The sequence below is a fragment of the Sturnira hondurensis genome, unplaced genomic scaffold (assembly GCF_014824575.4).
Source record: "Sturnira hondurensis isolate 20B ecotype Veracruz unplaced genomic scaffold, ASM1482457v3 Scaffold0008151, whole genome shotgun sequence".
Lineage (NCBI taxonomy): Eukaryota > Metazoa > Chordata > Mammalia > Chiroptera > Phyllostomidae > Sturnira > Sturnira hondurensis.
The window spans coordinates 487,084-500,283 of record NW_028080782.1 but is presented as its reverse complement, the minus strand read 5'-3'; the positions used below and the strand labels follow the sequence as shown (position 1 = coordinate 500,283).

Genomic DNA, 13,200 nt, shown 5'->3' with positions numbered 1-13,200 from the left:
CATGTGAGACCAGCAAACTCCAGGGAACCTATTCTGATAATGGGCATCAGACATGGTGTGACTATTCCCAAGCCAGGAATCCAGGGCTACAAGGAGCATGTGATTTGCAACCTGCTGTTGGGTTCTTGTTGGGTATTTGTGCTCCCTCCCCGCAATTTGGTTGAAACAACCAGTAACTCCCTCTTTTGCATCTGACAACTGTTTTAAATGACGTTGGTGCCCCTGGATGGTGTGGCTCAGTGGACTGGAAGCCAGCCTGTGAACTGAAAGGTTGCTGATTAGATTCCCAGTAAGGGCACATGCCTGGGTTTCAGGCCTTCTCACACATCGATGTTTCTTTTCCTATCTTTCTCCCTCTTGTTCCCTCTTTCTGCAAATAAGTAAAATTTTAGAAAACAAGACAATGTTTATTTCACTCAATTAAAAGTTTTATTTAATTTTAAAGACCACTATGAAAGACTTATCTTAAGTGATAACTGCTACTTCCTAATCATAAAAAGAATATTTTTTCTCTTTGTGAACCACCTGGGAATTTATACAGCTCATCAGCTTGGGGCCTTCCAGCTGGTGTTGCACAGAAAGAAGGGGCTGTGTTTTGGGAAAGTGAGATACACAAAGATGGCGACAACCTGACCTCTGGACTAGAACCAGGCATGTGTGAGAAAGTGACCATGTCCCCATGGAGCCCACCCTCAAGCTCTTCCATTATCCCCCCACTCCTGCATTTTCCTGTTGAGGAGATGGGTACCCCCACAGACTATATGTGTGGTCCAAACTCACAGGACAGTTCACTCCAGCTGGGTCGGGAGGCCCAGTGCCCCTGGCCATGCTCCCAGATACTAGACCTGTAGGGGGCTTGCTTTGCACCTGGCCCTGTGGATGCTGGGGAAGCATATGGTGAGAATGCTGTGGCCTGTCCTCGCCACCCATATTCCTAAGACACGTCTGATCAGGACTTCTCTTGTGTCCTTCCCGTGGGCTCTAATATCAAGTCTGGTACTGGTCCATGCACTCAGGACCTACCAGTCAGGTTTGGATTTTAAGATTCCCCAATTCCATGCTATGTGTCACATGAGGTAGAAATTCCTGCGGAAGATTTTCCTGCACTTGCCACACTCGTAGGGTTTATCTCCCACACAATCCTCCCGTGAACGGGGAGCAAAAGTTTCCTGATGAAGGCTTTCCCGCACTGGCTGCACTTATAAAGCTTCTCCACAGAGTGGCTGGTCGGGATATTCTGCGGGGATGAGGGTGTCATGAAGTCTTTCTGGCAGATGCAGCACCGGCAATGCTACTTCCCGACGTCTGGTGCCTGTGCTGCCTGAATGAGGAGTTCTTGCTAAACGCCTTGCCAAACTACCCTCACGTGTATGGCTTCTCCTTGGTATGTGTCCCCTGATGCACAGTGAGGTTTGATTTTTGGCTGAAGGACTTGCCACAGTCCCCGCACACATATGACTTTGCCTTAGTGTGTATCCTCTCATGCACATTGAGGATAGATTTCCAGCTGAAGGCCTTGCCACAATGCCTGCACAAATATGGCTTCTCACCGGTGTGCATCCTCTGATGCCCAATGAGATTCCATTTTTTGCTGAAGGCCTTGCTGCAGTCACCACACACATACGGTTTCTCTCTGGTGTGTGTCTTCTTATGCTCGATGAGGCTACACTTATAATTGAAAGCCTTGCCACAGTCTATGCATGTGTACGGCTTCTCACCAGTGTGCATCCTCTGATGGTTGATGAGGTACCTATTCTCTCTGAAGGCCTTGCCGCAGTCCTCACACACATACGGCTTCTCCCAGCTGTGTATCCTCTGATGCTTGATGAGGTGCCTATTCTCTCTGAAGGCCTTGCCGCAGTCCTCACACACATACGGCTTCTCCATACTGTGTGTCCTCTCATGCTCCATGAGTTGCCTATTCTCCCTAAAGGCCTTGCCACAGTCACTGCACATATAAGGCTTCTCCCTGGTGTGTGTCCTCTGATGCACAAAGAGGTTCCATTTCTGGCTGAAGGCTTTGCTGCATTTCTCACAGGAGTACGGCTTCTTCCCCGTGTGTGTAAGCTCATGTAGGATGAGGTACCTTTTCTGTGCGAAGGCCTTACCACAGTCTCCACACCAGTATGGCTTCTCCCTAGTTTGCACCCGCTGATGGAAAGTAAGTCTTGATTTCTTACTAAAGGCTTTCCCACAGTCCCCGCACACACACGGCTTCTCTCCAGTGTGAGTCCTTTCAGGCAGGGTGGGTTTCCTTTTGCTGAAGGCCTTGCCACAATCCCCGCACGCGCAAGACTTCTCCTCAGTGTGTGTCCTGTGATGGGCACACTGGGTTGATTTCTGGCTGAGGGTTTTGCCACCGTCCCCACACACACACGGCTTCTCTCCCGTGTGTAGCTTCTGATGAACAATGAGGTACCTTTTCTCTCTGAAGGCCTTACCGCAGATGCTGCATGCATAAGGCTTCTCCCCAGTGTGTGTCCTTTGATGCACACAGAGGATCGATTTCTGTGTGAAGGCCTTACCACAGTCCCCACACGAGTATGGCTTCTCCCTAGTGTGCGTCCACTGATGCAAACTGAGGTTCCATTTCTTACTGAAGGCCTTGCCACAGTCCCCGCACACATATGGTTTCTCCCCAGTGTGAGTCCTCTCGTGCAAGATGAGGCTTGACTTGTTACTAAAGGCTTTCCCACAGTCCCCGCACACATACGGCTTCTCCCCAGTGTGCGTCCGCTGATGCAAATTGAGGCTCGATTTCTTAGTGAATGCCTTCCCACAGTCCCCACACACATATGGCTTCTCTCCAGTGTGTGTTGCTCCATGCTGGATGAGGTACTTTCTCTTCTTGAAGGCCTTTCCACAATCCCCGCACGTGTACTGCATCTCCCCAGAGTGCATCTTCAGATGCTTGGTGAAGTGACTATTCCATCTGAATGCCTTCCCGCACTCCCTGCACACATAGGGCCTCTCCCCGGTGTGCGTCCTCTGGTGTAGGATGAGGTTGTCCTCCTGGCTGCAGGACGTGCTGCACTCCTCACACAGGCATGTCTTCTCCCCAGAGTGGATTTGCTGGTGCTTCCCCGGGGATGAACTATAGCTCAGACTCTTGCCACAGTGTCCGCACTTGCATGTCTTGTTCTCTGCACAAAGGTGGGAGGGAGAACCGAGGCTGGAAGTACCTGAGTTCTTCCCACACATGGTGAAACATTGTGTGCCCTCTCCTCTCAGTCTTTCCACTCTTGGTGGGGCTGGCATGGGGCTTTGGTGGACAAATGCCTTGAATTCGCAACACTCAGGAGCTAACACTGGGGACATGTCCAAATGCCTCTGACAGGTCCCTGTGCTCCTGTGTTGCTGCCCCACCCTGTCCCCCTGTATCCCTGCTTTTCCACAGGCATAACCCTGGGCTCCATTCTTCATAAGTCCTTCCTCTGCCACCGCAATGGATGGTCTGTCTTCCCAGGAGTCCTTCTCTGGGTCCAGTTCATTCATGTCCCCTTCAGTCTCCAAGTCTGAGGGGAGGGGGGAAAAGATGATGACACGCATGCAGTTAACCACACTGGGAGGGACGATGTTCCCAAGATACCACAACCCACAGCCTGAGAGTAGGGGGCAGCCCGTCGTGGGCACAGAAGGAGAAGAGAAGCTGTGACCTGAGACAGTGAGTTATAGGGAGGTGAGTACACAGCAAGAAAGGCCTGACGGGGAGGGGGTGCAAAGGCAGCCGGCAGAGCTCAGTGCTGGGAGGAAAAAGAGCTGATTCTCATGGGGCACTGCCCACTGTCCTCTACCGCCCCGCCTGCCACTGAATCTCCCAAATTCCTACACTGCCTAGGAGTGCCCTGGTCCTGGGGCTGGTTCCTCACACCTCCCCTTAGCACACTCATTCCTCCCCGGTGACCACTCTCACTCCAAGCAGGTTTTGCCTTGTGCCATGGGTTCTTCAATCTGTTTCCATCCCATGGAGGCTACCCTGAGTCCAGACTCTGCATATGCACTCTAAGGGTCATCCAAACATTTAAAAACTGTGAGAAATTTCCCAAAAGATCTCATTAAAAAAGGGAAGATTCTGCCACATGTAGCCCTCCTTCCCAGGAGGTAACAAAGAACGCAGGAGTGGTAAGCAATTGTCTCCCTACCCCATGAAAACCCTCAATGGCCACAGAAAGCACAGACTGAGACCCTTCCCTTGAGTCTAGAACTGGAATCCTGATGTTCATCGTCAAGTGAAAGGATGAACATGGGGATGTGTCCCAGAAGTAGAGTATTACTCAGCAAGGAAAAAAGAGTCAGCTATTTTGCTAGATGCCTAGCTCAGCTGGTTAGAGTGTTGTGGACTGCACCAAAGATTGTGAATTGGATCCAAGTTCAGGGCGTGTATGGGAAGCAACTGATTGATGTTTCTAACACACTCTCATCTCTCAAAACCATAAAAAGGAAACAGGGAAAAATGAAAGGAACAATTCATATATACAAGAGATGTGAGTGAACCTCAAAGAAATTACACGAAGGGTAAAAAATCAAGATAAAAAAACAACAAAACAGTATGTGCCATATGATTCCATACAGAAAATTTTAAAACAGTCCCTGGCTGGTGTAGCTCAGTGGATTGAGCTGACTTCGAAACAAAGGGTTGCCGGTTCAATTCCCAGTCAGGGCACATGCCTGGATCGTGGGCTGGGTCCCCAGTATTACGCACACAAGAGGCAACCACACATGGATGTTTCCTTCCCTTTTTATCTCTCCCTTCCCCTCTCTCTAAAAATACATAAAATCTAAAAAAAAATTTCTAGGAAAGTCAAACCAAACCACAATGCTCACTGGAGGTTGAAGGGTAGGCAAAACGAAAGGAAAACTTTTGGGGCTAATGGATGTATCTGCATCATGACAATGAATTCTTAGCTGAATGCAAATGTCAAAATGTGCCAGATTATTCGCTTTAACTACGTACAGTTCATTGTAGGTCAGGTAAACCACCAGAAAACCTGTTAAAGAAATGTGACTATATACTAATTTTGGAAGTTAGTGTTTTTACTGAACCGTATTATCAGGGACATTTCTCTGGATCAGTGACCACTAAGAGTACTCGACTTTGAAGATCTGTGTGATTTCCACCCTTATTGCACCTTCTTTGGTTTGACGACCTTCTGGTGGGCATGTAGGGTGTTCCTCTGGAATTTTCTTCCTATAAAATCTCCACTCACTTACAGGAGATTCTTTAAGGGTATATTCCACAAATGGAATCATTTGAATTTGGTCAAGAACAAACCGTCTTCCCAAAGAGCTGTCCCAACACCACGCATCTAAAATGGGGACTGCTTTTCTCTGCGCCCTCATAATACAGGAGGATTAACTCTTTTTTTTAATACCACAGACAAGAATATTCTTACATAATGAGGAAGGGGGTGGGGAGGTACAGGGGAAAAGAGTGAAAGAGAAAGAAACATCCTTTAGGGCAAAAAATGTCGATTGGTTTTCCTCCCGGATATGTGCCATCTGGGGGCAAACTCAAACCCACGTATGTATCCTGATACAGATTCAAACCCACATCCTTCTGGGTTGGGAAATTCTCCAAACAAGTGAGCCACACCTGGGCAGGATTACTATTCTTTTCATACCTGTATACATCATGGGTAAAAACTGTATTTCTGTAGCTCAATGGGTACTTCTTTGATGATTAGTACGGTTCAAAAATCTTTGTAAAGTGTAACTCCATGCATGTGTATATCTGAGAATTAAATGCTGATGAGCCAGGTCCATCTCTCTCTCATGCATTAAAAATGAAAAAGGTGTCTTTTACTTTACAGAAAAAACATAGCGGGCTTTTCTCATTTACGCATAGCAGATCTTTATATACTTACACTCCTCTGGCTGTTGTATATGTGCTAAATATTTTTCCCACTTCACTATCAATTTTATTTTTATCTTCTAGTGATCTGAATGTCCTATATATGAGATCTGTCCACCTTTTCTATTTCTGTCATCCTGAAGTGACAGGCACATGGTGAGTAACGTGGTGAAGCTGCCCCCTTACCCAGCGAGACCAGGTTCCAGTAGGTCTCCATCATCACGTCCCTGTACAGGTCCTTCTGCGCAGGCTTCAGCTGCCGCCACTCCTCCTGGGTGAAGTCCACCATCACATCCCTGAACGTCACCGACCCCTGTGAGAGGAAGCGCACACCCGTCACCACAGTCAGGAGATGCGGCCAGGAGGGTGGGAAGACCAGGAAGGCACACAGGTTGCACCTGATGTGGGGTTGAGAAGGTGCGGAGCTCTGAAGGGCCTGAAAACTCAGTGTCCTCGGTGCCTAAGTACACTGGGTGGTTCAGAGACAGACAGACAAACTATGGTGCTGGTCACAGGAAGGCAAACAACACAGTTAAAAATGGACAAAAAACCGAATGGACACTTCACCAAACGGGACGCACAGATGGCCAATGTACATATGAAAAAGTGCTCCACGTCACTCATCAGCAGGGCTGCCATCGAAAACCACAATGACATATCCTCTCCTACAAGTTAAATGGAAACCCCTGCTGTGGACCCTCAGCTGGTCAATACCAAAGTGACAGGTGCCTGAGCAGTGGTAGCTCCCGGGGGTGTCTGGGAAACCGGAAAGGGTGATCTGAGGTTGGGTCCATGGAGGACGATTCTGGGTGGAACTCGTGGGTCAAGACCTGAGGCTTAAACAATATACTGGAGCGCTAAGGAGGCCGACACCAAAATATCCAAATGAACAAAGTTACCGGTAAAAATGAAAAAGGTGTCTTTTACTTTACAGAAAACACATAGCGGACTTTTTGGCTAACCCACTAATTATGGTCTACTGAAATTACCATCGAGTCACAAACTCATCAACCACCCACAAAGTTTCCTCCTGCTGCCCTTTATTATTGTACACATTTCATTTCAACCTTTTAAATACAACTCCTGAAGAAAGTCTTCCCGAAGTCTCCCTGCCTGAATGGACTCACTCAATGAATGTTTTACTGAGCAGGCTCCAGGCACTGAGTCCAGGACGGGAGAGACTGAAAGTCTGAGTCTGTCCCGGGCATCCGGGTGCCCACACTCTACAGCAAAAGTGTGGGCAGTGAGCCCTGGCTGGTGTGGCTCAGTGGATTGACTGCAAGCCTGCAAAACAAAGGGTTGCTGGTTCAATTCCCAGTCAGGGCACATGCCTTGGTTGCAGGCCAGATACCCAGTAGGGGGCAGGCAAGAGGCAACCACACATTGATGTTTCTCTCCCTCTAATTCTCTCTTCCTTTCCCTCTCTAAAGATAAATAAATAAAATCTTTAAAAAGTGTGTGGGAGGTCAGACACAGGGCCCCTCCTCAGAAGGGTTTGGAAATTCCCCTAAAATGGGACTTCTCTGCAAGTGCAGTAAAGGCCTCTGAGCACTGTCTGGGTGCATGACTGAGGCCACTCATTCCAGGGCTCCATCTGTTTTGAGTTCTTACCTAATGGCAGAAACCACTCTGCCACAAGGAAAATCTCATCCAGTTGCAAAGAGCTGAAATCAGGCTCTATTTTTTTTAATCCTCACTTGACAATATATACATTGATTTTGGAGGGAGAGGAAGGCGGGATCAGAGAGAGAGGCGGAGACATCCATCTGTTCACATCACGCACATGCCCTGACCAGGGACCCAATCCACAACCTTCTGCTGTGCACGATGATGCCATAACCAACTGGGACACCCAGCCAGGGCGGGCTCTATTTTTAGAAAAATCAGAATGCAGTTACACTAAAAGACAGAAAGAGAAACTGAATCCCCAAGAGCCAACAACAGGGAAATGACAACCATCCCCACCTCTTAAACAATGTTGGTAAAGAGGAAACCAAGGCAACGATTACAGAGAAGGTCAAAGTGGAGACATCACGGTGTAGCCACACTGGGAAACAGGAAGATTGTTCCTTAAGTGGTTAAATATACTGATATCAAAGGACCCATTATTTCCTCTCCTGCACTCAAAGGAAATGAGACCAAACAAAAAAAACTGTGCATGAATGTTCACAGAAGCATGAGAAATAACACCCAGTAAGTGGAAACAACCCAAATGTTACCCCTGATAAGTGGAGACAACAGGGTCTACCTGCACAACGGCAAGGTATGCAGCCACTGAAGAGCACACCTACCACCACACAGAAGTACATCAAAGACCTAGCGCTAATGAAAGCAGCCCGACACGAAAAACCACGTGTTGTGTGATTCCACTCGTAGAAATGTGCAGCCCTGACTGGGCAACTCGGCTGGGTGCAGCGTTGTGTGTACAACCAAAGGTGAAGGGTGTGGTCCTTGTTGGGGTGCATATGGGGAGGCAACTGATCAATGATTTACTCCATCCATGTTTCTTTCCTACTGTATCCCTCCATTTCTCTCTAAAAAGAAACAAAATCTCAATAAAATAAAAACAGCTTGCCCACCATAAACGGGGAAAAACATTCCTAGAAATCAAGCCTCACAGTCCCAGCTGGTGTGGCTCAGTGGACTGAGCACCTGCTTGCACATCAAAAGGTCGCTGGTTCATTTGCTCCTCAGGGCACAGGCCTGAGCTGTGGGCCAGACGCCCAGTTGGGGATGTGTGAGAGGCAACCACAAACTGATATTTCTCTCCCTCCCTTACTCTAAAAATAAGATAAATTAATATTTTTTAAAAAACACCAAAATCATAAAAAGCCGTGACTGTGTCACTCAGTGGACTGAGAACCAGCCTAAAACTGAAAGGTGTCCTGTTTATTCCCTCTCAGTGCACATGAGTGGGCAGAGGGCAGGTACCAAATCGGGCTGCTGCTGGTGGGGACCCATGAATATTTATCTTGCACGTCGATGTTTCTCTCCCTATATTTCTCCCTCCCTTTTCCTCTCTCTGAAAAATAATTAAAATCTTTACACCATTGCTCCACCTTCATAATTTAAAAAATGAAAAAGTGAAATATGCAAAAGGCAGGGCAAGTATTGATGCCCAGCCCTGACCATGTGGCTCAGTTGGTTGGAACTCTGTGCTAGACACCAAATAGTTGAGGGGTCTGTACCAGCTTGGAGAGCACATGGGTGGGGGCGGGGCCACTGATTGAAATTTCTCTTTCACATCCGTGTCTCTCTCCCACGCCCTCTCTTCCTGTCTCCCTAAAACTCAATGAACATATCCTCTGTTGATTAAAAAAAAGATTTACCTCACAGGAATACATATATGTGCATATATGTATACACACATATATAAATATAAACTTATTAATTTGACAGACAGAAGAAAAGAGATGTTGTTCCAATTATTGATGAGTTCACTGATTGCTCCTAGAAAGTGTCCTGACCAGGGATCAAACCCACAACCTTGGCATATCAAGATGAACCTCTCACCAAATGAGTCAAATCTGTACATTTTTTCTGTGTTTTTTTTTGAAAGATCTAATTTATTTACTTTTAGAGAGAGAGGACATGAGGGAGAAAGATAGGGGGAGAAACACTGATGTGTGATTGCCTCTCACATAACCCTAGTGGAGATCTAGCCAGGCATGTGCCCTGACTGGGAATCGAACTGGTGCCCCTTTGGTCCACAGGCTGCATTCAATCCACTGAGCTACATCAGCCAGGGCTTATCTGTACATTTTTTATTGTCAAGTTTTTCTTCCACAGAAGGAAATTTAGAGAAAAATACCACAAAAAAAAAAAACCACCCACTAAAACATAACAAGGACAGTCAGGGACATTCACCACTTCTTGGGAACTGCCCCGCCTGGTTTCAGAAGCTGTAACTCCCCAAGGCTAAGGCTGAGTAAGAGACTTTGGGGCCGTAAGTCACTAAACAGATAAAGCTTATCTTCCTGGCAGGGGCACCGCCTCTGCCCCCTTTTACTTCACCCTGCTTGGCCCTGGGCAGATGACTGGTTAACCAATGGTGGGTAAGATTCCTCAAGGAGGGGAGGAGCTAAGACGGGCATGGTCACGAAGGGGCCCTCAGGAAGGGACTTGGGGGGCTATAGAAAAAGGGCTATAGACCCTCACTCCTTGGCTTTGACATAGCTGAGTCCTCATTCTGTCTGCAACAAGGCTGCCTTACTTGTCCTACCTGACTTAAGCCTCAAACAATGCTGGGCAGGAACAGGAGGTTCCCCCCGGGGGCATTAGGCCTAAGAAAGAATACACAAAATTCTGTGCAAACTGCTTTGCTGAGAATGCCCTCAATTTTCTGAAAAGGGTCCAAGCATGAAATGAGTCTCTTTCCCAAAGTTTTATGGTCCTTTAGCTAACTGACCCTGACTCAGAATAAGCCCTCATACTTCTTTCAATGTTACCTATTGTTTGATCCTTACTGCCTAACAATGATTGATGAGCTTTACCTATATTCCCGTGCAAATTGAACACAATCGCAACCTGTCGAGGAACAGGCTCCTGGCCCTTCTCCTGTGAGAGATCGGCCACCTTCCCTCCCCAAGCAGATCATGTCTTAGGAGACTTATTTTCATCCAAGGAGGCCAGGGGGTGGGGCCCCCTGACAACCACTCCCACACCACGGGGATCCTCCTCCCCACCTCCTCCAGTCTGCCCCCTGCCTACTTCTGAAGGTCGCTCCTCCAGCACTTCCTGCCAGAGCCCTCTGTCACCGTTCACCGAATATGCTGAAGCTGCCTCATCCCAAGTGCCCACAGGTGTCTCCTGAGATCCCTCAGGGTAGGACAGCTCACTCCTGAGCCATCCTGTTGCTTACAGTTGAAAAATGCCAAGGTCAGGACAGTACTCTCTCAACTCAGGGTGGACGGGGAGAGGGCCCTGGGGCCTGCTGGGGTTTTCGGAGACCAAGGCTCATCCCTGCCCGGAAGCATAACCCTCAGGAAGGAGGAGCTAGAGGGTGACATGACTCACCAGGGTTTCCTTGGTCTGCAGATCGGTGGCCATCCTTCCAGGGCCCAAGGTGACCTGGGCACAGCAGGTTGTGCCCAGAGAGAGAGAGAAAAAGGCACAGTGAGGGATCAGGTGCAAGTGTGACCCACGATACAGACATGACAGACATACCCCCTACAGGACAGGCAGACAAGCACAGCCACACACATTAATAGTGAATGCATGCCGGGGGCCTATAACATCCAAGATCCTTGACCAATGTCCCCAATTTAAGCCTCCTGACATCCTGCATTGTTGGGCCTATTTTCACTCGTCACATTTCACAGATGAGGAAACTGAGGCCCCAAAAGGTAAGCTGTGTGCCCAAGAAGATAAGGGTGGGATTAGGTTTGGGCTGAGTACATCAGGGTCCATGTGCTCGGTGCACAGCTGACCCCCACACAATGACACTCCCCTGACGCACACACTCAGTCCAAACGTCTGGAGAGAAGAAAGGGACCTTCCTGGCTCACCCAGGAGGCATAGCGGGCTCAGGGCAGCTTACAGAACGAAGCACCCTTGAAAATATCATAATTTCTTTTGATAATTTAATAGAGAATGTGACTCTAATCCAGCCTGGACTATTTTTGTCCTCACAGCAATACCATCACTATTCCAAGTTCACTTTATTTTAAAGGAGATCATGAAGGCGCAGTGGCCCTGGAAGTAACATGTGCATGTGGCTGGTGACCTCCGAACCCTGAGTGGCCCTAGACAGGTGGCTACGGGAGCCAGGGGTGGCAGCTCCTCCTCCTCCTCCTCCTCCGTCCAAGGTTTCTGACATTTCCTGCCCTTCTCGTTTTCTAAGAGAAAACAAAGATTTCTCAGTGTGGGGTGGTTAGTGTCAGGGATCTAGTACCTGGTTGACTGGGTGTGGAATTGGGTGATTTACTTACTGTCTCAACCTCCGTTTCCCCATCCGCAAAATGCGGATGGTGAGGGTCCCCACCTCAGACTCACCAGGAGGCCTGTGTCCTGCCCAGAAGGATTCCCTGAGCACCCACCCACTCCCTGAACAAGCCCACCCCCATCAGCATGGGGTAGGGTCTCTGACCCTCTTTCTTGACCCCACACCTGGCTACCACACACGTTCCCAGCTCCCCTGGCCAGGGGAGGCTCTGGGGGCAGGAAGGAGACGGGCTTTGGCGCCAGCCGTCAGGTAGCTCCGCCAGGGCCCCCTGTCGGAGAGGTCCGTCCTTTCCACGTTCTCCGAAGGGCACTCCTGAGGCAACCATTCACTCGTCAGCCACGCCCAGACAGAAGCGCAGGTGCACACAGTCAGGGGAAGGCTCAGGCCGGAGAGACACACCCCACGGGCAAAGACACACTCACAGCAGTCCCTCCGACAGGCTTAGAGGAAGAGACTAGAGCGCCCTCACGTTGAGGCACCTCGGACAGAAACAAAGGCAGACACGCACACAGATGTGGACACAGAGGGACCCAGGAGAAAGCAAGACAGGCCGCCGACACACACACAAGCAAAGGCAGGCACAGGCCCTGGCTGCTGTGGCTGAGTAGATTGAGCACCGGCCTGCGAACCAAAGGGTCGCCAGTTCGATTCCTCGTCAGGGCACATGCCTGGGTTGCGGGCCAGGTCCCCAGTAGGGGGCGTGCGAGAGGCAGCTACACATGGATATTTCTCTTCCACGGCTTCTCCCTCCCTTCCCCCTCAACCCTCCCTAAAAATCAAAAAGGTAAAGCAGATACAGGTGTCCTCACGTGCACAGACACGCAGTGACGGTGACAAACACGGACACCTCGGGAGTCTCAGCCCAACACACACACACACACACAGCCCCAGGCATAACCTTCACCCACACCCACACGGCCGCAGGACAACACCCCGATCCACACTGAGCCTCCTCAAGCCTCTGCCTGTTCTGCACGGACTCACCACGCAGTTACCTCAGGGAGTGGGCGTCTGCTTGAATCCCCGGTCTCAACGCACCTGCACAGTGTAGCCTATTACACTTCCCAGACCCCCTGCACATGCAGCGGTCACTTCCTCTCCTGGGTTCCCCAGACGCCACTGCAGAGCAGACTGGAGACTGAGCAGGGGTCGCCAGGACACGAGTCCCAGGAGCTGGAAACGAGGGAGAGAGAGGGAAATTGCAGAAAAGGCAGTGGGCGGGTGGAGGCTGAAAAAGACGCTATGTAGCCCCTCACCAGCCGTGTTGCTCTCTGGCCTTCGGTACCATACGCATGGGCGTTGGGCGTGCTGACTTGCAGAAAATCTGTAAAGCATGTAGAGACAACCAGAAAGCAAATGATGTTACATAGAAAGGAAGTATCAGCTCTGGCTGGTGTAACACAGT

At 49.3% G+C, this 13,200-nt stretch overlaps 1 protein-coding gene across 1 annotated transcript; it reads right to left on the bottom strand.

The window, feature by feature from the left end:
• Window positions 1-493: 493 nt before the first annotated feature.
• LOC118992202 (zinc finger protein 585A-like) lies at window positions 494-10,929 on the bottom strand. The gene is made up of 3 exons (XM_037053900.1): window positions 10,868-10,929; window positions 6,038-6,164; window positions 494-3,515 (listed from the first exon to the last, which is right to left on the bottom strand). The coding sequence occupies exons 1-3, from the start codon at window positions 10,898-10,900 to the stop codon at window positions 1,363-1,365; spliced, it is 2,313 nt and encodes a 770-aa protein (XP_036909795.1). The 5' UTR covers window positions 10,901-10,929; the 3' UTR covers window positions 494-1,362.
• Window positions 10,930-13,200: the final 2,271 nt, after the last annotated feature.